Raw genomic sequence first — 24,236 nt, 5'->3', positions numbered from 1 at the left:
CTCTTGGTAATAGCTAGAGCTATGCCGTGTTTTATTTTCAAAGACTTTCTTACCAGCGATGTTTCCTAGTGCTCTCTGCATCTGTCTTAAAACTCTCCCTTGGAGAATCTCTGGCCACCCAAGGCAGCTTGCAGCTTCGTGTTTAATACCCTGCAGGTGTCTGGGGATCCATCTGCTGGATGGACACTGGTTTGCTGCCAGGTCCTACCTGCCCAGATCAAAGCCCGTGTGTTTCATGCATCTGCATGGAGGCAGAATGTACTCACGTAACAGCTGTTGGTGCTATTTCAGAAAAAAAAAAATATAAAAATACAGAATTCTGGGGGGAGGTGCCGGTTGTGTTCCGTTGCAGTCAAGCATGTTTATTTGAAATTTAAATCAAGTGCCTTGTACTGTTCACCATCCCTAAAATTAGTTGGACATTTTGCTTTAATCATTCTTGGAGAAAAAAATAATACAGCTCTGGAGAATAAGTTATAAGGAGTACTTTTAGATTTTAGATGGCGTTTAGGAGATTATTTCCTTTACTGCATGCAGTATGTAATTGTGTATATTCTGTATTCACACAGTGGGGAAAAACATGGTTCTTTGCTTTTACGGAGCAGCATCGTAGCTACTTTTGTGATCTTTGAACGACGTGTAACTGAAAATGCACTGCTGGATGTTACTGGGAGGGATTGTATGGAGTAGGGCAAGTTCAGCGTGTATTCAGATTCGTCAAAAATCTATTTTAAATGTGGAAATGCTAAGTCATTTTTGAGGTGTTGGCCAGTTTTAGGTCTCAGCCAGACGTATGGAAGCTTCTAGGTACTCGCCGTTGCAGCAAGCCTGCTTTGTGCACCGGGTGTGCGGTACGAGTGCACGCGGGCCCGTGCTGCGCTGCAGCAGCCAGAGTGAGTTCTGGGTGGGAGAGGAGCAGCCGTGGGTTTCTAGCCCTGGGAGCACCACTCTGAAAGAAATTGTGTTGGGCTTGAGTAGGGCACGTTGCAAACGCAGTCTTTGTAAGTGGTCTTTAAAATATGGAAGTCTGTAAATGTTTTTGAACTCTCAAAGTTTTCCTGAACGAGATAGCAAGGTGTGAAATATGGGTTCCGAATTCCCCAAGTAAAATGTACCAGCTGGAAGTACTCTTCTCCAGTGTTAGGGCCTCACAGCCCAAGTCTGGACCCCTTTCACACTTGCGCAGGGCTAGACATGTGAGTATTCAATGTCTGGATTGTTACCCATGGCGTTCTGGAAGTGCTTAATGTTTGCCTGGGTGCTGAAGGACCTTCCTGGGTCGGAAGGACAGTGAGCACTGGTTTGGGGTGAGCACATGAAATCAGTAGGTCAGCTCTCCTGCTTTTGGAACTGGATTTTGTAACCCATTAACTTTGCTAGATGGTCGCATGGAGTAATGGCAAGCCTAGCGCGATCGTAAGGATTAACCTTGTCAAAACAACTCGTAACTGCTGCAGTCCTTCCCTCCCAGCCCCCTGCCAGTAGAAGAGCTCGCTTGCTTGCACTGTATTTCTCACGCTGAGAAATGTTGAGTCTTTGTAAAGCCTTTTTAGATGCTGCTTTATTTTGTAGTTCATATTTTACATTTCTAAATTCAATAAAAAATTATCCCTTGGGAATCTGTCAGTGAACTTTCTTTATTAATGTGGGGAGATGCAGAGAACGGAAGACGACTCTCAATTCTTTTAACAGATGGAGTAAATTACTGTGGCAAACACAGCAATCATCCCTGGCTGCTACTGAATGCACAATGAGAGGGAAGTTGTTGAAAAAATCAGGAGGAGAAGGAAGGGGTGGAATAGTAGGTTTGAGGGAGAGAATCCTTGAGCCTATAATGTAGTAATTGAGCAGTTCATCACAGTTTAAGATCTGTTGTTTTCTTATAACCTTGAAGAATTCATTTTGGAGTGCTACAGCCCAGGCATAGATCAGTCAAAGCTTCAGGAAGATGAACACAGTACTGACAGCAAGTTCTCAGCATAACAAATATGGTTTATAACTTTAGTTATGTTCATGGATGTGTGTTTAAAACAAAAGACAGAAGAACAGAAGTGTCTGTGAGTGACCATCTAATCCATCCTCTCCTTTTGTTTTGCTGCCCTTTACATTTACAAGTAAAACATCCCAACTATCATGATACAGAGAGATCTTTCCTTTTCCCCTTGCTGTTTTACTTTATCTGTTCTCTGGTTTACCTACACATGTCATATAGATATTAATAAAAGGTAGCTAACGAGAGATGAACTGGTTTTACTCTCCAGAAATGTGATTGATAACTGGGCCTGTGGGTTTTGCTGCGCGTCTGTAGCCTTGCTTCCGCCGGAAGTTTTGATTCGGAGCCTTCGAGGTTCGCTGTCGTCTGATATGGGACATAACAAATGGGTGTGATACCAGTGCAGAGTGACTAACATGGGCATAGGTGATGATATCTGGATAGTCTTTTGACCATGGGAGAAAGAATTCGATGTGGAAAGGCACTCTGGTAATCTGCTCTGCAAGGAAGAGCATGTGAGTGTTTGAATGCAGACGTGTCTGGAGAAGCTGTGTTTGTGCACGTGTACTTTATAGACATATCTCGTTTAGGGTGGTTTTACCTCTGGGAAAGGTACAGAAGTAAGATGAAAAATCTTAGCAGTTTTCCTTAAATACCGTGTGGACTTGTGACATACAACCCTAGTTTGTACAATCTACCCTAAGCATGAATTTTACTTGGGCGGTACCTGCGTGCACAGTCAGCGTATTTGCGTAGGTAGTGATTTCGGAAACCCTGAGGAAGATGGTGTCGCTTGCGTACTCCGTCCAGGCGACCTCTCACTTCTCAGAAGCAGCCTGTTACTTCAGGCACTAGCAGAAGGGCTCGTGGAAGCTGGTGGTTTCATTTGCAGAAGGATCACCAAAGTATTTTGCGTCTCTGGGCCCCACTCCTGGAGCAGGGGTTTGTCGTGGCCGCTTCAGTTGTGGGAGCGTGCTTGCTGAAAATATCAGAGGTGAATCCTTGCTGTAGGCAAGGGCTCCCTTCTTCGGGCTGGTGTGTGTTTGGAATTGTCAGAGTCTGTGAAAGGTGGCAGGGAAGCTTTGTAGCTACAAAATGCAGCCATCAAAAGAGACCATGTGCTGTTTTCATGCCTCTGTCTCTTGCTGCCATCTCTGCTAGTCCGTGTGTCTGAGCTTAACCTGAGGTTATGAATATGCAAAAGAGGGAAAGCAATCTCTCAGGAGTCTGGTTTCCCATAAAGCCATATTTTGCTTCCTCTTTTGCCCCCAAATGCATGGAGGATACTGGAGCACCCAAGTACCGTGCTGGAACGCCGAGCCCGGTGCGGCGGCAGGGACAGCCCCAGGCCCATCCCTGTGGGTCCCCCACGTGGTGCCAGGGGCTGGCTCCAGCGCGGTGGGGTGGGCAAAGGTGGGGTGGAAAGGGAAGCTGGGGAGACAAAGGCCCTTTCAAAATGGTAGGGGATGGGAGATGTCAGTGCCTGCAGGCGAGGAGGAGATTGGGAGCTGTAGCGTTTTCAGCGCAGGTAGCCAATGGTTACGTGGAGATGCTCAGGTGAAAGCCTCGTGCAGTGGGAGTAGAGTGATCCTTCCTTCCAGGAACAGTGTTACATCTTCCAGCTGTACAGCCTGACTACACAAGGTGTAATTAACTGATGAGTAATGACCGTGTTTGATGATCTTGCCTTTTTGTGCGCTCATGCTCTGCAATCTGTGTTTGTGTGCGCTCCATGTGCTGCTTTTCCCATGTCAATATTTACACGCGTGCACCTCTGTATCTTTCACCGTGTTTGGTGCTGTGCGGATCTCTAACTGTAGAGCCAACGTGTCTGGAGTGAGAAATGTTCTTCTGTCACCGCACCATCATCCATTCGGCAGTGGTCTCCGGGGCACTGTGCTAACAAGTATGTTTTGAAATATAATTGAGATTTCTTTTTTTTCCTTTAATCTCGTGATAGGCAGATGTAGAATGGAACCATGCTTGTTTAAGGTTCATACTTCACTGCTTCAGCATCATTGCCATGAAGTGTTGCATTTTCTTTGCGTCCTTCTCTTAGTGATACAAGAAAACTGAGTCACACAAACTTCTACAGCTCTGTAACAAACTCACCCCTCTGCCCCGTATTATTGTGCATTTTGGTAGTTACTGGAATTTGAAACTGAAATCAGAATATCGCCAGATCTCATCTCATCCTTGTCAGGAGCCACCCAAGCTACGTCTGCCCCAAGTCAGTGCTCGAATGCATCTCTGCGCCATTTGAGGGGCTGGAGGGGAAGGTGGCGATGGGGAGGCGGAGGATGAAGTTTGAAGGTGTTTATTCAGTGCTGATCACCGCTTCATAGATTTCATGTTTGTTGGCAGTTACATTAAGGTTGCTTCATAAATTTTTTCATTTTCAGACTAAATTACTTGCTTTAAAATGCTAGACTTGCATTTCCCTCTCCTTTCTCCCTTTTTTTCTGTGCTTGGTTTTTCCCCGGTATCATACACCTGCCTTTCCATTGGGTTGTTTTCCTTCCCTGGCACCACTGGGATGGGTTTGGAGGGGTGGTAGGCTGTCACCTTGTGTCACAGGTGGCCGTTTTAATCACAGGCTTTGGAAATGGGCTGTTTAATTGGTGTCGTTTTGCAGAATGGAAAAACTGTTTCCAGAGGTACTTCTGTAGTGGAACGGAGGGAAAACTGCGTCCCTAGCTGGCATTTCCTAGAAAACACTTTGGTGCATAAAGTGAGCTGAACCGATTCCAGTTACATTTGTTTTCAGGCTGTTTTTTTTCTAAACAAAATGGAAAATGTTCAGGTTTTTGAGCTACCAGCTGCCATTTTTTCTCTCCCCATCCACCAAGATAGTTGATGAAAGAATGTTTCTTTTGCTATTCTGTCTCTGTATGTGCTGTTTTTGCTTTGTAGTAACTCAGGTTGGTGTGTCCCAGGGACATAATATGTGTCCAGACCCTGGGATTCCAGAGAGAGGCAAAAGAATAGGCAACGATTTTAGGTAAGAGCCGTTTACGTGTGTTTCTGCATGCTGCATAGCTGCTGTCATCGTGTGTGTGCTCCTTGGCGTGACGTAGTCTGACCATCTGCACCCCCTTCATGTATTATGTCTGAAAAGCTTGCTGAGACGAGTGATGTAGAACAAAAAATGTATATCAATGTGCACGTGTGTGTTGGGAAACCACGTCCCAGATCGGGGGTCTGTAATGATCTGTCTTTCAGAGTATTTATCTTTTTGCAATATGGGTGTTTAGCCAGGCTTGTATAATGAATGTTTGTTGTCATTCTCCCCTCCAGTTAAGTGCAGAAAGAACTGTCTTAAATGGCAGAAAAATCGCTTCAGAAATTAGCTTAAATCACAGCATGGCCCTGCCCCTGGTAAATTTGAGGTGGCTTCCCAAAGCACCAGTACAGTTCCTTGTCAATAAGTGTACGTGGTGCTAGGCAATTGTTTTCTTATAAAGTTTAAAACAATGCTGTTATTCCCTTGTAGTTGCTAGCGTTCATTTAAAGTGTGCAGGAATGAGCCAGCCTGCTGTTAGCAATGCTGAATCAATATTTAATCTTATTTTGCTGTCGATGGCTGTTTTGTTCACTAAAAGTGTCTTTCAATTTAACCTGAGTCTATCAAACTCTCCTGAAATCCAGAAAATGGATCAGAGGGATGAGGGTGGAGGAAGGGGATTCCCAGTCCCTAAATGCCATGGGATAAAGTCTCGGCTGCTGTAAACCAGCGTTGTGTCGCTTCAGTGAATAAGGTGGCATTGGCTTAAACCAGCACAGGATCTGAATCCAAAGTGACAGAATAAAGAACAAATCTTTCACTAGTAGATAAAGATATAGATTCATTTTTTTTCTTTATGAGAGTGCTAAGCATGTCACCTCTTGGGGCTGGGTGCTCACACGTAGAATGAAGTCCCCACTGAAGCTGCACTGAAAGACTCAAATCCGTTCTCACTGTCAGCACCGCAGGCAAATGGCGCCCAGCGCAGGCAAACGCAGGAGGTGGAAGCTCGCCCCTTGTTCCTTTCTGCTGTTGCCTGGAAGGCCTGTGAGCTCTTTGCGTTCACAGTTTGGAGAATCACTGGAATAGTAGAAAGTGACAAATCTATTGCTGCAGAAGCGTCTCTGTTGCTAACGTCATCCTTTGTTCTGTCTGCTAGGTTAGGCTCCAGCATCCAGTTCTCCTGTAACGAGGGCTATGATTTACAAGGGTCCAAAAGCATCACCTGTAAGAGAGTGAGCGACATCATTGTTGCATGGAGTGACCACAGGCCAGTGTGCAGAGGTGAGAAGACCAAAAAAATTTTCCTTAGTTATTAGGACTAATGAGAGAACCCATTTCCTTAATGTCCCCTTCATACATCACCCCAAGCTTGTTGTCACCTGCTTAGGATCCCCAGCTGGTTCTTAACCTTGGCCTGCTGCGTGGCCCGGGTGCAGAAATACAGATTTTAAGGAAAACATCTGTTCCTGTTGCATAATGGAGCTAATAAAGCTATTTCCATTACCTGTGCAGCTTCCGAAGCTGTTAGCTCTGCACCATATGGATTATATGGAAGCGTTCGAGGCCAGGTTGGATGGGGTGATCTTTAAGGTCCCTTCCAACCCAAACCATTCTATGACTACGATATTTGTGTCCTTCATACCAGCGTACCACGTCCTCGCCCCTTAGCAGTGCTTTCTGTCCGTTCTGCTCTCTCTATTCCAGCTATTTCTTCTTATGGGGTAGGGAGGAGAGGGGAGAAAAGGCGAAAGCCTGAAATCTGGAAAAGCTAAGATGGAGGGCGATTCTGTTAAATGGAACTTGCTGCCAGTAGGCAGCCGTGTGGGATTACCTGGACTGTAGTTCCTCCCTGGCATGATCCCGATTATCCTGTCGCCCAGCCGTGAGCCATCAGTGAATGGGGTTTTCTTTCAGTGGAAAAAAAACCCTGATGCCCATTTTGCCCTTGGCCATTTTGTTTTCATTCCCCTGTCTCTAAAAAGTGGCATGTATAATTATGATATTTGTAATGCTAATAATGAACAACTTGTAATATTTTTAATTAAATCCCTTTAAAGCTCTTAATGTCATAAATCGATATTTTGTGAGTTCTTTTTTTTAAGTATCATCTGCAGATTTTTTCAAGGCTTTGGAAACCCATCTAATTCTTGAAACAAGCCTAGAATAAATTGAATCAGTGTAAGAGGATATTTGGCATAAATATGTGACACTGTAAAGGAAATTTATGGTGTCCTCTTGCAGGAGATAAGAAGGGATTTGCCTGCATTATTATGATTGTATGAATCAACTTAATTTTTTAACTGCTAACTTTAGGAGTTTTTTTTCTTTTTAAAAAGTTTTCCATTTGCTCTTTATTTCAGTGTTATACCACTTTTTTTCTGTTTGTTCCATTTTGTTATGGGGCATTGAGTTCTCTCCTATTGCAGGAATCGGGGTACCTGAGAAGCCAGCTTTTAACCCCGTAGGCTGTACCAATTTCTAATACCCCGCAATCAAACCTCTTGCCGCTGCTGGGAAACTGTTTCTCAGCTTCCCCATCTACAGCAGACCCTCTGGGTCCTGGGGAGGCTCACTTAACCCCTCTGTGCTCCTTTGAAAATGAGACTAACGGGATTTATATCTCTGTGCACATGTGTAACAGGCTCCAGGATGGGGTCACGTAGGAGGGGGCAGGCTGGTGCTCCTGTTCCTCATGCTCCCTTGTGACCACCTGTGCAGTCAGACACTTCGGCCAGGACATCATTTTCCATGCTTTGCTGCTATTTGGAGGGGGAAAAAAAGCCTTGCTGATCCCACATGTTGCAAATGTGGCTCCTTTGAAATTGGAGAGAAATAATTTTGAGGATCCATCACAACAGCAGAGGCAGTTACAAAACCAGGACACTGTTCTTCGCATTTTCAGCTTAAATATTACATCAAATGAATACCACAGGCAAAAATTTCCCCACTGAAGCACTTTTCAGCTTCTGCTTTGCCTAAGTTGATTTAAAGATACAAAATTCAGCTGCCATCTTGGTTCTGAGTCCACAGTCATACCAGAATGAAGTCAGCCCTTACTTAATAAATGTTTACTGTGAAGTACTTTTTTCACCTGCAATGGAGAAAGGAAATACAGCCTTCTGGGGATGTTCAAAAGGAACTGTGTCTTACCCGGCATCTTCTTTGTAGTTGCATTCATTGTCCTGGACAGGAAAGTATTTCTGTGAGGGCTTTAACATAGTAAAAAATAAATAAAATCAGTCTTGAGTGCTAGAGAGTGGGTTGTTCGTGTTTGGTCTGGTGGTCCATCTATTTGATAGCCCCCGGAAACACCACGCTCATCTATTCATCGTAGATAAACGCTTCATCTCTGATGTTACATGGGAAAAAAAAAAAAAGAATCTTTTGACTGGCGAGAAGATCACAGAGCATCAATTTTTAATTCTCCCTTACTTCCATGCTGTGTGCATCTCTGCTCTTCTCTCCTCCATAAACAAAGAACGCCATGTACATCCGGAAGCTGAGACCTCACTCCCACATCTGTCTTGTTTTCCTCTTCACAGCTAGGATGTGTGATATGTACCTTCGCGGTCCCAGTGGTGTGATAACTTCTCCCAACTACCCTGTACAGTACGATAACAATGCCTACTGCGTGTGGGTCATCACTGCACTCAACCCAGCCAAGGTAGGTCTCAGAGATGCGTCTCCACGTAATTGTTTCAGTGCTTAGTTTAAATGTTGTGTAGCTGTGCTTCTTCAGAGAGGACCAGCCTCTGATATTTAGCCACTCAGGTTTCTGTTTCTGATGTGGAACCCCCCTCTCCCCCCGCAGACTTCTCAACTCTCTTTAAAGACCACAACACATCACGTTCCCTCTCTGCTAAAAATTAATTTTGTAAAAGAATGTAATTAAAAGTGAATGCAATTATTTTCAATCGAAACCTCTTTGATATCTTGGCGTGAATGGTGGTGAAACGCCAAACAGCTTAGCAAAGCAGCTCGTTAAGCCAGCTCTCAGCCAGGGCAGGAGGGCTGTGCCAGGAATGCCGATTTCTCTCTTCCTTTTGGCTGCTGGCTGGCCCCCAACCAATGGGGATTTTGGCCCCCAAAGGGCAGCGGGCGAGTGAGGAGGGAGGTATGGTTCTCTCTACTGCTATTTATGCAGTAGTGTAAATTTGTCAGCAAGTCCTTTCTGTGTTCCCTGAGGTTGGAAGAGGGGAGGTTGGTGGGGATTTCTGCCCCCTCTGTTCTGCATGTGTGATTTGAGTCTATTGTCACAGATCATGTAGAGAACAAAGCTTGATTGCCTTGGCCTTTGTAAGATCAAGTCCTTGCCATTTTCCACTGGCTCGAGGAGGGCAATGTTCAGAGCCTTGCAGCTTTTTCCAGCCCTGCCAACTCGGCCTGTTCCTCTCCACCAGATCTGTATGGGAACACAAAGACAGAAATTACTTTGCTGCATAGCTCAAAATACACTTTCTGAGGTGTTATTCACCATCTTCTGCTCTCAGAAGATGAGGAGTTTCATTCTTCTAAGTATCTGGGTTCCTGCTAACCTCATCTCCATTAGCTCATGAGCAGATATCGCATGCCAAGTCACTGAGCTCATGTGCTTATTCTGCCAATTATGCCTGGGTCCTTGCCTCTAGGCAGTCCCGCGTTTTGGCACTCTGCCTTTTGCCGCTGATCCAAGGACAGCGTTTCACAGACACGTTGGTATCCCAGGATCTCATTTCTTGCTAGAAATCATTACGACCTGTAGAAACGCTGGCAAGTCTCTGCTGCCGTAGCCTGCTTGCTGCCGCTGATGGGATGGCATCCTGTGCTCCCACCCCCAGCACTTCGCTTCCCTCGGGAGCGCTTGCCCTGGCAGGGCAGCCAGAGCTGGGGCTGGCTGAAGAGCCTTCTCAGTTCTGCTTCTCTCCCCAATCCCCTCAGTTCAAGCCTTTAATAAGTACAGATCATTGGTGGATTATGATTTTAATGGAGAGTATTCCTATGTTCCAATTTCAGAATGAGTTTATATTTCAAGGGCTGTCATTAGCTGGTCATTGCATCCAGCGGATGTCTTGGTTTAGCTGCGTAGGAGCATAGTAATGACCCGAATTCTGGGAAACTGGAGTGTGGAATCAGGATATTTTTCAGTGCTGACTTATTAGAAGTGATTTACTGGTTAATCAGACCCAGGAGGTTCTCCTTCATCAGGGTAATGTGCAAGTGGAGAGCAGAGCACATGTAACAGCAGCTATTACTGCTCAAGTGTCAGCTGTGTTTCCCAGCCTGTGGCCTGCAGACCCTTGGGTGTATATTGCCTGGGCACGGCCGGGTTGTTGGATGCACCAGCATCTTGGGCTGTGGTATGTGTGTTACATATCTTTATTTTTGTGCAGCTTGGTTTTTCAAAGATCAGCAAAATCCAGTTTTTGTGTATCTGAAATGGTTCTGTGTTTGGAAGGAAGTTGTAGTGAGCTAGATGTGGATGTGCCCTGGGTGTTCTGTGGGCTCACACTTCCCTTCAGGTTTTCCCATACAAATTATGAAGGAGGAGAGGGCAACCAGTTGCCAAGAGGTGCTTATGCGCTGTGTCCACTGTTCTACTGACCCTTTGTCCCATTGCTTTCATGTTGAATATTCAGAGTCTAATCCTCAGCTCTGTTCATTTGCTTTCCTGCCAGCCTTGTGCACAAACTTCTGCTTCTCCTTCAGCAGTGTGGTAGGACAAGCTGGTAGGACAGCTTGTGGTAGGACAAGCTTCTCCTTTCGTAAGCTTCAGGGGCAGGCTGTCTTATTTTTTAAAAACTTAGTGTCTTTGGGAATTTCTATTCACAGAAAGTTTCTCCTCTTACCCTGGTTAGTTTCTGCCTTGGCTTTTAAACTTGTGTGATAACAAACTTGATGAGAAAACAACCTCAGTCCTGATCCTCAGCTTTCGTAAATCATTAAGGGAACTACAATTGATAAAATCCATTCATTTTAATGCTTAGCAACTTGGAGCAGAGATCCGATAGCACAAGAAACTGTGGCTTATGCTCCATGGGCTGCAGCTTCATGTTCTGCAAAGAGGTGTAGCACAACTGGAATAAGGATTGATCAAATCAGCAGCTTGTATTAACTGTGTAGAGAGACTGCCATTTTCTTTCTCTTTGAAGTGATAAATAGTTAATTAATAGTTTATTAGTAATACCAGTTTTTTGGATGCTTCATCCTGGAGGTGTACTTTACAGGTAGGGAAGAACTCTTCATCTTTTGGAAGCAGGGAGGGCTGAGCGGAATGCACGGATGTCTGGGGAGAGCCGCTGCTGTGCCAGCTCGTTCCTCGCCCGGTGCTTCACTCACTGCTGTTAATGTGAGCCGCAGCCTGATGCCGTTCCGCTGCGGGAGTGGCAGAGCAGGCGCTGCATGGTCCTGGGAGCCCGGGCGAGGCGCGGGCTTCCTTCTGGTGCTCCTCAGGAAGATGGGGAAACAACGGAAACAAATCAGTTGCCCTTAGCGTTTCCTGCTGTTTAAAGAATTCACTGAGGCTCCAGAAACCCAAGTTGTGCAGACAGGACTGTCTGGTCAAAACACAAAAAGGGGAGTGGATTCACTGGCATGAACCGTTTCTTTAGGCCAGCAAACAGCTCCCGAGGCTGACAGCGTAGGCTAACGCAGATGGGAGTCGCTGGTGCGTGAGTTTTAATGCCAATATGGCTGTGCTGTTCCTCCTCAACAAGTCATACAGTGCTGCCTCTGAAGAGTACATGTAAAGTTCTCCCTTACTTAAAGCACGGCCCATGTTAGAAACCTTGCTAAACTGGAGACTTCACCTCCCAGACGCGCGTTGCCTTTGTGCACGGGGATGATCTCATCGTTGCACGTTCCCCAGCATGGGTGAGGGAAGGATTGGAGATGAATTAATTAAAATGCCTGTAAAATACTTTGAAGATAAAAAGCATTATGGGCCTGAGCTGAAGCCTACTGAAGTCAGTGGTAATCTTTTTATTGACTTGAGTGGTCTTTGGATCAGATCCTGTTATATGAAGCTTTTAATATGAGCGATGGGAAAACCACTGAGCTGAATTTAGAACTCATTTGCAAGTCATCTGCTCCATATTTGGAAAAGAACCATGAGCCAGGTTCACTGAGCTACATAATCCCCTCAAAGTTTGCTCAGAAACCTACATAAACAGTATTAAGGGCACAGCGCTCTTCAGTTGACAACTTGGAATTATTTTCTATACAGAAGGTGACATCAGACCTATTTGTGGGATATTCAGGGTATGTAGAGTTTTTTGCTGGTCCCCAGTGCCATGGGAATTAATTTCAACCACAGTGGAAAAATAGATCACTTGGGAACCGAGGAATGCATATGATAATTGGTGAATTTGCATCAAAACTATTTCTGAACCTTCTTGGCATAACGGATGCTACTGGTTGGTATTTCTCCTGGGGTCGTTCTCATCCGGAGCCCAGCTAGTCGCATAAAGCTCTGTTCAAGCCTCTTGTGTCATCGGTGGAGAGAGATGGGCCCCTCCGGGGGCTGATTCATCCCCAGTGAAGATAGATGCTCCAGACCAGGGAGGAGGGGGGGAGATGAGTCACGTCTGCTTGTAAAGCATCTGAGTGTAACTGCGAGAGGTGCCGCTCTCTGTGGAGGGGATTACGTGGGTTTGTTCCTGTGAATGTGACTGCACTTCAGATCGCTTTGCGGTACGAAGCCTTGAATCAGGTGTCATATTCCAGCCAATTTTCTTGACTTTGCTAATTGCTTCCTGTCACTTCAGCAGCTTAAAATTGAGGTTTTGTGTCATCCGCGTGTTTGTGTGTGCTTGTAGGTCTCTTGTTGTTTAATGAATCATTAAATAATTTTCAGCTTTCAGAGCAAAAGGAAAATAGGAAAACGGATAAATAAATATTGTATTCAGCATCCTGTTCCTGTGCCACAAGGTTACAGTCTTCAGTATACTAGAATGTAATTAGTTATTTAATTAGGGTCAGACTCCTTAGAATGCAGTTTACTTGAATGACTGATTTAACTAATGATGTGTGCCGTTTTACAGCACTGTTCTTTGTATTAATTACATTATTCCATCATTACACGGTTTAATAATAATCTGCACAGGTTAATATTTTGGTACTACTACTAAAATTAATGGTTCTGGGCTTCTGTGAAGTATCAAACAGGCTCCTGTTTCACGTTCATGGGGCTTTTGAGTAATACTCTATTTTCAGATTGTCACAGCTAAAATATTTAATTTGTTTTTCTCTGCATTTGAAAAGCATGAATTGAATTTATATGTAGAAGACGGTAGCACATGACAGTTGATTCTGAGCTATATATACACCCGTTATTTTTTAAAGACGACTCAAGCCATTCAATGTCTGACTAACCAGAGCTTTCTTAAGGAGTTGAAGTTGAGTGGCTTTTGACAGAAAAAGGTTTCCTGGAGAGTCCATGCCAGCCTTGCAGAGCCTTGGAGGCACGCTCACATTTGACATAACCCCGTTCGTTACTGCTTTTGATTGTAACTTTGGGACATTTATCCCCCTGTGATTGCACACTTTCTGAAGTGTTTGCAGGAGCTGCTGCTTTTATAATAAGCAAGAAATTACAAGACAAAGATTTTTGGTTTTCCCGTGCCTTGCTTCCTTGTCAAGAGGTGCAGGGTGGCATCCTGTGTCTGTGGGCCTCAGCACGCGCGTTCGCCCTTTTCCTCGCTTGCTTCTGACAACTGCTGCTACGTTGTGTGAAACAGCAGAAGTTATGTGAAACTAAATTTAGTAATTCAGCCTGTTAGGAAATTTAATATATTTACAGGCACATGCACAAAGATCTGAATGCATTCAGGTGTTTATGTGCTTTCCTGAATCCGATCAGTTAAAAAGCTCGAAGAGGCAGAGTCCCCATTCATTGTTTTCCTGGTGCTGAGAATGTAAAGCATTTCTGTAAATCAGGCTCTTCCTTTTCTATTTGCTTGCACTGTCCAAGGTTGGATTAAGACCTTTGTTCCCCAAGTTGCACTGTAATTTTCAGATATTTGAGAATAACAGATTTCAAAAGCAGCCAAGAGACTTGGAACACAAACCTTTCGACTTTTGTGGGACCTCTGCTCCGAAACGATACAGAGAGGCTGCATAAATCAAGTGGGAGTGGAAGGCTGGGATAGAGCAGGAGAGAACACAAGAAACAGACAGCTGTGCACAGATACTGTGATGAATGTGTTTGCAGCTTGAGACAGTTTCCTTGAGTAATTCACATAAAGCCTTTCTTGGTCTGACAGAAGCTTCTGAGAGCCAGGGGAACTTTGTGAGCAACAGAGTAAAAGACTCTCTGCTTGCACCATGTGTAACAAACATGCCGCCTGTACGCACGTTCAAATCCATCACCATAATCTCAGGTTTATGAGAGAAATGGTAGCGGTACCTGGTGACAAATGGCATGCTGAAATCCCAGCACACACATCTTTTATCAGTAAAGTCATCTAGAAAATCAATAGATAAAGCGGAAAAATCAGAGAGGTAATTTCAGTAAGAGCTCAATCTGTCTGGAGAGGAGTGCTACAGTGCTCTAAAAAGTGAGGACGGTCACCTTTGGTGATGTCCTGGAGATATTAATGCTCCCACAAATTGCTCCTCGATAGACAAACAGATAAATAAACAAGACAAGAGGATCTGCTGGCTGCCACGGCAGTTGATTCATATTAACGTGCTGCATCTTTGCCAGGTTATCAAACTCACCTTTGAAGAATTTGAACTAGAACGAGGATATGACACTCTGACAGTGGGTGATGGAGGACAAGTCGGAGACCAGAAAACTGTGCTTTACGTGTAAGTAACGTGTCCTTTGTCCTTGGGAGAAATCTGCACCTAAGTCTTGCTTTCCAGCGTGTGGCTGATGTGATGAAGGAGTCCCAGTCTGCTTGCTGTACCTCACTGGGTGGTTTATAGGCTTTTTGTCGGTTTTGGTGGAGCTGACTGTTCTGGGTGTTTTCTTCTCTCATCACGTTTTCTTAGATTTCAGCTGACAGAAGGCTCTTATCCCTTTGCTTTGCTTCTCTTGAACTGCCTTTGCCAGGGCCCCTGGGAGAGAGGCTGAGGCTGTCCGGGGAGCGGAGTGAACAGGATTAAAGCTGGGTTACAAGAGCAGATGCAAATTGGGCAGAAACTGGGAACTGTTTGGGTCTGTCTCTCCTGTGCTGTCCATCTTGTGCAGTCATTTTTAACTGTGCAAAGTGACTGTAAATCCATATCTTTGAGTGACTTACTGAGCAGTGTGCGCTTGTGTAAATGATGACACAAGCGTCTTCAAGGCTGAGAACTGTCCCCCCTCGATTTAAATCCTGTAGTTTGCAGATCTGATGTTCTATGGAGGCTTCTTCAGTAGAGGAAACATTGTAGATAGTGCTACTTTCCTTACAGACCTTCCTATATCGGTGTTTCCCATCTAAACATGTTTTTTGAGGGGTTTTGGTTGTTTGCATTTTGGATTTTTTTTTCAGTTTTATTTATGAAGAAAAGAAATTGGGCCAGTACAGGGCCCATCCAGCCGTGCTGGAGGAAGACATGAAATCTCTGCTGCTGCCAGTTTTTAGGATAAAGAATTGCTATCTTGTTGGTATATTGTGTTTAGAAGATTTGAAGGCCGAGTGCTTTATGTTGTAGTGCAGCTAACACAGGGAATACAGGGGAAATGGTCTCGGTATTGGCATTTGCCATCTCTTACTCAGTGCTTAACGGGTAGAGACAGTTTTGATTTCAGCTGGAAGGAGCATGTCAACCCAAAGGAACCTGTGGGTTAGTAGATGAAAGACAAAGGTTTTCCCTGACCCATGTGTTTTACAGCATGTAGGCATCAGTTTCTGGTGTCTGCTGTTTTTTTAGGCGGTTCTGAGGTTGGTGAGAGCTGTTGGCTGCTCTGAGGAAAGTGTATGCTGGGACCATTTTGTTGGAGATGGCAGTCAGTGTGCACACCACATATTTCCCCCTCTTTAAACTTCCACGTCTCTCTGAATTTTAGTTTTACGTATACAGTGTACTCAGCTCTGAATCGGCACCATGCTAAGGAAGTGGATCCCTGTGTAGCATAAGGATAAGTCAGGATCTTTTTCAGTAGCCTCTAGGAAATACCACAGCTGGAAAAAAAGCGAGCCCTGATCATCTTTCAGAAGGCTATTTATTGTCATTAACCTGCTAGTATTGATGGTTTATATTTGCCCTTCTTCTGGTGAAGTGTCTGTTGTGGTTTAACCCCAGTCGACAAATAAGTACCACACAGCCGCTTGCTCACCCTCCCCTCCCTGACAGGATTGGGGAGAGACTCAGGAGGGTAAAAGTAAGAAAACTCATGGGTGTAGATAAGAATAGTTTAATGACTGAAATAAAATAAAATCATTATAACAATAAAAATAAAATATTGTAATGAAAATGAAAACAACAAAACCCCCAAGAAAAACAAGGGATGCAACTGCTCACCACCCGCTGACTGATGCCCAGCCTGTTCCTGAGCAGCAATCACCTGCCCCAGCCACCTCCCTCTGTTTTATGTGCTAAGCATGATGTCCTATGGTGCGGAGTATCCCTTTGGCCAGTTTGGGTCAGCTGTCCTGGCTGTGCCCCCTCCCAGCTTCTTGTGCCCCCCCAGCTGCCTTGCTGCTGTGATGTGAGCAGCTGAAAAGTCCTCAATTTAGTGTAGACACTGCTCAGCAACAACTAAAACACCTGGGTGTGGTCATTATTCTCATAGTAAGCCCAAACCACAGCTCTATGCTGGCTACTAGGAAGAAAATTAACTCAGTCCCAGCTGAAACCAGGACAGGGTCTCTGTTCCTTATCTGAAGGGTCAGTGAGAAATCAATTTGTGTATCATTCAAATGTAATTATGCTAATTGTGTATCATTCAAATCCGCTTTACTGAAGAAGCAATGATTCTGCTCTACCTTTTCTGAACCATTAAAGTAGGATCCTGTGTAGCTTTATGGAAATCCAGAATTTAAACTGCTGGAGACCTCAGGGTGCTGTACGTTTGAGCACTCCAGGAAATCTGTCTCGCTGTCGACGTGTCTGTTCTGAGCGACGCGAGTCACAGAGTTACGGCACAGCCGTGCCCCAGCGTGTGGAAATAGCAGGGAGAGTCCAAAAGCAGAGCAGGGGGTGAGTTGCGCGTAGCAGTGTGCTGACGGAGAGGTGTGCTGCTTGCCTGAACTCGCTGCTTTGAGCACCCGAGGGTATTTCGTCCTTGTTGTAGAGCTCAGTCGTGCCCCGTGACCGTGTTCAGTCACTTCTGAAAGCATGGCTTCTGGCGGTGTCGGAGTCTCCTCTGGCTGTTGTGAGTGAAGATGTGAGCTGGTGGTGTTTGTCAAAGCCTCACGTGTCTGGAGGGCACTTGCTCCAGGTGCTGAAGCAGAAGCAGGGAAAAGGCACCATGACTTTTGGAAGGAATATTTGAAGTGATGAACTGGGGTGTTGGAAGCAGGGCCACCAGCATCCAGCTTTAGTGTCTTGATAGACTCCCTTCTTTTCTGTCTAATTGAGAAGCTACTCTGGCAAAGCTGTGGTACGCATTCCTAGTGGTAGGGAGTATTTCGTATTGTGTTTAATTCCTCCTCTTCACTTGGTTCTCCATGTGAATCAGCCTCCCGCTCCGTTTTCTCTTATCTTAATGTTTGCTTGTCTTTCCAAAATCCCTGTTTCTCCGAGGTTCATTTTGCTCTGCATTTCTTTTCAGAACATGAACACTGGTGATGCTTAGGTCAGGAACTCTAACCTGCTATGTATATAAATGTAAAGTCTGATTATTGCCAAAGTGTTTGTAATTAAAGTGTCACAGAACATTTCACAGCTGATTGGTCAAAATGTGCAAATTGCTGCCAGGAGAGTAGTTTGTAATAACGTGCTGAAATGATTTCTCATTCTAGCCCTTTTTTGTTTGCTTAAAGCCTGTGAAGATTTTCCTAGATTTGATTTTAATCATTCCACGTTTTCTCACTCTGTCTTAGCTACTCAACACCTTGCTAATGCAAATTTGGAATATCTGAGAGTGTCTGCACAAGATGCGGTGTGCGCTGTTTTCTCCCAGCCAAGGAGAACTTTCCATTAAATTGCTGATGCTAATCCTAACAGGAAAGTTTATTTCTTTTTATTTTTGGTCTGGGAGGAGAAGCTGAAAATTAATGAAATGTGAGAGGTATGAAGACCACAGAAGTACTCCATTTGTAGTGAATGTGGTTGGAAGTCCATGGACAGCTTCTCTCAGCAGTTGCTGCCCCCTTACCTCCTGCCAGCTGAATTAGTCTATCAGGTTGGATAGCTGTTGGATACAAGCTGTAGGTTTTTTGAGGAATCAACATGCAGAAACCTAACCCTGTCAGAGATAGGGGTTCCAGTTTTCTTACTACTCTTCATTTATTCTCGACTTTTCAAGAGGAATTCAGTCCTGCAGCCTTTCAGAACAAGAAATACACTTGAATCCACTTGCACAGCAGCAGACGCTATCCCAAACGGAGGTATGCAGGACCATTTGTTTCCAGTCTCACTCACATCCCTGTAAAACGCATCTCAGAGAAGATAACAGATTGTTAGGCTGAGCTTTCTGACTTGCAGAGAGGATTTTATTCCCTGAAGTAACGAGCACCCAAATCAATCATTCAGCTTGTTAAAGTGGAATGGGGAAGCATGCAAAAACCTTTGAAGAGCCTTTTTCTGAAGGTTTTTCTCTTGTTATGTTCCTCATTCTTGCCTGTCTGCTGCTTAAATAATTTGAGAAGAATCAACAATAGCGCTGCGTCTGCACTCCCAATCAAACTCTCTGGATGCAAAACAGCCATTAAAACAAGATTACTGCTTAATTTACCAGCAGCCTGGGATCAATAAAATTTCTGATGCAGGTCAAAGCAATAACAGAGCAAAGGTGGGGGCAGAACTGGGAGAGCTTTGATGGGCTTGGGAGATGTGAACGTGATTCAGTGAGAAACACACTGCAGATTCCAGGGCCAGAAGTTGAGCGGTGGCTGGTTTCAGGTGTTCCAGTAGTCCCTGGTGCGTATGCGACTGGGGAGGAGAGCTGTGTGTGTGGCAGGGTTGGTCCCGTTTACAGCACTGGGTACCTGTAAGGCTGCTGGAAGGAATCTGGTGCTCAGCGGGCAGACGGTGTTCGGAATGCCAAGCAAGTAGCACAACCCTTCCAGCAGCCATTTGGCTTCACTCTGATCACCAGTAATTGGCAGATCAGCTGTACTGGCTCCCATTACCCAGGAAACTGGGAATTGCAGCAATCATGCCTGGGGGTCGCGCGTTACATTTATTCACGGGATGCTATCAACACACAGCTGCTGGGTTTGCTCCCTTGCAGTGCTGGTTTGCAATAATTCTGCCTGGAGAGCTTGGGGATCAGTTTGATCAAGAAGTCTTTCAGGTGCTGCAGTTTCACTTGAGAATGGTGCCAGGCAGAAGCCGTTTCTGTACATAGGGATGTGTGTAGATTGAAGCAAACACTCCAGGAAAAAAAAAAAATGCCATGCTTATCCGTTTGCAGTAGTTGCACTTACAGTAATTTATAAATTTATCACAGATAATACTTTAGCAGAAATAGTATAATAACAACATTAAACACTGCCACTGAGGCAACATGACGCTCATACTTCTGTAGTAATGATCCCTTCCCACGCGCTGCGCCTGTTTTCAGAAGCAGAGGGAAGGGAAGGAGCCGGGCTCTAAGCAAGGCGCCTGTGCCAGTGCTGGCGTGGGCGGGGGATCAAACTCTAAAGCTGTGTTGAACCACAACGCGGTGATTAACCCCAAAGGCTGGATGAGCTGCACATGGCTCATTAATGGGGATATACTGGTGACATTTCTCTAAATCTCTCCAGCTCTCCTAGGAGCATCCTTGGCGGTAGGCAGTGTCCTGATCGCCGCGTGCTGCCTGCGTCAGCAGCACTTTTCAAGGGCTCGCAGGGCGTTCAGCAGATTTGGGGCTCATGCCTTGTCTTCTGGGCTTGGTTTGGTTGGGGCTTTTTGAGATCCTTGTGGACACTTCTGTCAGGATAAAAAACCTGGCTGAGAATGTGTTGAAAGTAAATTTTTGTAGTATGACGAAATACCTCTGAAGGCAGTTAGGAGGATTGAGTCACCGGTTTGGGTTTGGAGAATTCTATTTGTTTGCTTATGTTTTGCTTTGGTGAGAAAGGAAATCATTACTGTTGCTGCTGGATGATGTATTGTAATAATGGTAGTAGATTTTAATTATTATACTGGTGATGATGATGACTTGCAGACCCTCTGCTATGGTAGCAGACTCACTGTTTAGGCAGTATCCAGAAACATCCTGAGGAGGCTCATTGGTCTTGAAAAATCTGTCGGGTTTTTGGGCAGCATTCTGTTTTGGGGTTTTTCTTAATTGTATTGGCACTGCTCTCATTACTTTCTGCTCCTGCAGAGGTATATGCAGCCTTTACTTTGGTGGGAAAATAAGTTTGGGGAGACTCACAGGCTATTTACTTGTTCTTATTTATTTTTGCAGCTTGACAGGCACCACGGTCCCTGATCTCATCGTCAGCACGCACCACCAGATGTGGCTCCTCTTCCAGACAGACAGTGTCAGCAACCTGCTGGGATTCAAAGCAACGTACGAAGGTAATCCAAGCGTCTCTCTCCGAATTTAGCTGTTTTAAAGGGATCAGGGATGAGGTGGGCACAGTTGTTTGAGAAAGGAGAGAAAGAAGCTTCTCTAAATATATTGAAGCTCTGCAGATTTCCTATTAAAACTGAAGCTTTGCTCCAATAAGAACAGCTTTCACGATTTCTTTTCCACGAGAGCAGACTGAGTGGGGAATGTTTCACTGCCACGTCATCTGCTTTGTTGGAAGAGAGTTGGTGCGTTTCAGCTGATGGCAACAGACTGTGTCTGCGGGAGAAAATGAGATCAAATACTCAGTGGTTCCAGTAGATTAGTGGTATCAAGTGGTTTAAACTTTGATTAGTCTGGAGTATTACAAATGAAATAAAAGTTAATGCTGGGATTTTTCAAAAGAAGCACATGAAATGCATTAGGATCTGAATGCTGAACTCTGTCATAAGCTTCTACGTTTACTGTTGTTGTAGGTATTTGCAAAGTCATAGAAAGCGTGATGGAAAGGTATTCCGTCTACCTCGTGTAAGTGACTGGTGATAGTAGCTGAAGCTTTCCTTAGATTCCTGGCTTCAGTAGTTCTCAGCTTTTTCCAGAACTCTCCATCTTGTGTGTCCACATCTGGTGTGAGCTCCCAGTGTCCTCAGCTCCCTCCGCAAGCACCACTGAGGAGCGTGCTCTCCGTCCTCCACCGGGTAGCCTCGCACCTGCTGAGTGAGAGCTAGTTCCTGGGATGCAGCTGCCAGCACAGCCACAAGAACGCTTCCACTTAGATGTCAGCTGCTTTTTGGTTCTGTTGTCATCTTGAATCTCTTTTCAAGGCACTTGGATTACTTTCTGTTTTCTCTATGACCTGCTCACTCCAGGGATGGCTTATTCTTTCAGCTCTGCCTAAAAGAAGGCACACAAATCCTGATCTAGACACGGGGGCTGATCCTTGAAAGGTCCGAGTATCAGCAGTAACATTTAAATCAAACTGTTTATTTCAAGGGCCCTAAATGCACATTAGTTTTCATTCATTTTAAAAGTGTTTTCCTGGGACCTATCATGTTTCAGGGAAGCGTCACACTGCGCTCAGGCCAGGGCCTGGTTCTCGCAGCCGGGCAGAGCGTCCTGCTGCACCCCTGCCTGCTGGTGCCCATGGATGGAAGCACTCTGCCCCTGCTTTGAGACCCTGTCTGGTTTGTTCATCTCATCCAGAGGGCAGTGTGGCCATATTCTTTCAGTCTCTTAATAAATCTTATGTTTACCCTGGAGCATAGCCCATAAAGTTGCAAAGCACATGATATAGGGACTTGTATACGCTGCTGTTCATCTTCTGTGAACTTTAGATCTATAAGGAGCTTGACTTCTTCCTCCTCTGGCTTGTTTCGATGTTACTGGTAGCTTGATCTATCGCAAGGCCGAGCTGCTCATGCTCCCTGTGACCTCCCCAGTCGGTTTGGGGATCACCGTTATCATTTATGCTTTGGAGTCCTGTCCTACGGAGCTTCCAGTGTCAAAGGTGCTTTTCCCTTCCCACCACTTCAGCTTTACCTGCACAGCGGCCGTCTGTTTTGCTGTACTCTTCCATGTCCATAACCTCCAGGAGAAGAAAAAAGGGGAGTGTTCTGGCTCTGCAGGCCCCTGAGGAGCCTTGAAGGAGGGACCGTCTGGGGCATGTCTGTCCTTTGCATGCGTTAGAAGTAGAACCCACTCTCTGCCTGTCGTTCACATCTTGTCTCTTTTTCTAGGCATCTTTGCCGTTTCTGTACAGCAGCTTCTTGACCTTGCAAAATGGATTTGTGCGTGAACAAAGAAATACACTCCATGGCCAAGGTCTGTGCTGGCGCTGTGCTGAGGTTAAGCTAGCCTCCAGTCAGCCAGGCCCATAAAACTCTTTCCGTTTTCGCAAATGCTTGGCGTTACAAAGCAAGAGACATTTAAGTAAGAGGCAATTAGCACTTGCCAAATACATTATGAAATTATGCAACTGACTAACAAGTTTCACTATCAATTTTATGGCCCTGCTTCTTCCTAATTGCGAGAGGAAAATTACAGCTAATGGAGCCGTATAAAGTCCAGACCAAAAATCTACCTAATAGAAGGGCCGAGCGCTGCTTGTAGAGTATGTTTAAATAGCTGTCTGTCCTGAAATGTGTCTCAGTGTACATTTTCAGCGTTACGCAATCACAGAGCCTGTTGCTAGTTCTGAAACCGTTGTGCCGAAGAGATTTATTTCTGCACAGGTGTGAAGACCTGTTGGAAGGAACGTGCTGAGGGTGATATGCCATCAGATTTTCAATGTCGGCTTCCTGAGGAGGGGAAGCCAACCAGGTCCTTTTGCTTCACTTGTGAGTAAAAACAAAGTTTATTTGCACCAGGAAGAGAATGCAAAACACAAGGAGTCTGGATTTGGGTTTGTTCAGGTCTGCCCTGCAAGATTGGGTGTGTTTGGAAGAGATGCTCAGCAGGTGTAAATCAGTGTTGATTTTCAATTAAGCTGTGTCAATCTTCACCAGCTGAGGATCTGGCTCATTAATGTTCATGAAGATTACTTCTAAATCTCCAGTGTCTCAACTGCAGCCACTTTTATCCTTTTAAACAGACATTCTCTTATAATAGTGAACAATGTTTTTGGACTTCCAGTGCTTGTCAGAAGAAATTTGTATTAAGCTCCACTTTGCTGGAGAAGTCTTTTCTTTCTCACAACTATGGCAAGCTGATTGATACCACAACTTAGTGCTTGACTTGTGAGAGGGCTTACAGCCTCCTGCGGTCCTGGGTCTTGTCTTCTCTCTTCTTTCCTTTAGCCTCAGATGGCTTCTGAGAATAGCTTCCCCTGAGAGCAGCCCTGTGCCTTCCACAGCCATTCAAACGGTTCTTTCAAAATTCCCAAGTCAACCCCTTGTAATGGCTGAGTATAAATAATTCCTTCAGGTAGTGTTTTAAAAGTTCTTCTGAAATTTAGGGTTCATTGGAAAGGATTCAGACTCCCGTAATCTCATCTGCAATCCTTCTGCAGTTATGTTCCCCATCAGTGGGCTGAAGATGCTGGGTCCTCCTCACAGCGAAAGTGTGGGGAAAAATGTGTTTCTGGTACTGGTGAGCTTGAGGTTATTGCAAGCGATATTATAAAAGTAAATTAATAGTATAAAGTTCTGTGGTAAGAGACAGAAATATTAAAACTAAAAAATGGAACAAAGGCGGATTTTACTTTAGTCTTGCATTTATATTTATTTTTAATATAAAGTGATAATTTAACATGAAAACTAGGTTTACAGACACACCCACTAACCTAGTCTGGATTTCTTTTGGAATTGGAGTAGTTTGGGTAGCACTGACTAAGCTCTATGTTCTGAACTACCAGCATGCTGCAGGCAGGGGGTGATGAAACAGTATTTATTGTTGAAATACTCACAACGTGTTTGGCTCTGGAAGGATTTAGCTTTAGAGCTGAAATTTAGCCCCATGGTGCTAAGAGATTTAGGAGCTCTGCAGAGCTGGAGCCTAAAGATTTCCTCTCCTGACCCTTCTGGTTTTAATGAGGTTGGTGCCGCCCAAGGTGTTTGATCGGGCGGGCTCGCTGGGTTTCCACGTCTGTTTTTATGTATATGTGTAAACACAGAACTCGCTGTATAGCTGCCTGCGTGCAAGCTGCGTGTACACATGTCTAT

General features: G+C 44.9%; 1 protein-coding gene across 1 annotated transcript in view; it reads left to right on the top strand.

Annotated features, from left to right (window-relative positions):
* Nucleotides 1-24,236, top strand: part of CSMD2 (CUB and Sushi multiple domains 2) — a 288,643-nt gene that overhangs the window by 132,993 nt on the left and 131,414 nt on the right. The window contains exons 8-12 of the mRNA XM_086764833.1: nucleotides 4,907-4,994; nucleotides 6,157-6,281; nucleotides 8,543-8,664; nucleotides 14,683-14,786; nucleotides 20,473-20,585. Coding sequence (XP_086620959.1) covers nucleotides 4,907-4,994; nucleotides 6,157-6,281; nucleotides 8,543-8,664; nucleotides 14,683-14,786; nucleotides 20,473-20,585 — 552 coding nt within the window. The remainder of the gene's footprint in view (nucleotides 1-4,906; nucleotides 4,995-6,156; nucleotides 6,282-8,542; nucleotides 8,665-14,682; nucleotides 14,787-20,472; nucleotides 20,586-24,236) is intronic.

This window comes from Chlamydotis macqueenii, chromosome 22 (assembly GCF_036417535.1).
Source record: "Chlamydotis macqueenii isolate bChlMac1 chromosome 22, bChlMac1.mat, whole genome shotgun sequence".
Classification (NCBI taxonomy): domain Eukaryota; kingdom Metazoa; phylum Chordata; class Aves; order Otidiformes; family Otididae; genus Chlamydotis; species Chlamydotis macqueenii.
Note: the sequence above shows the minus strand (reverse complement) of the source record. Positions and strands in the feature narration are given on the sequence as shown.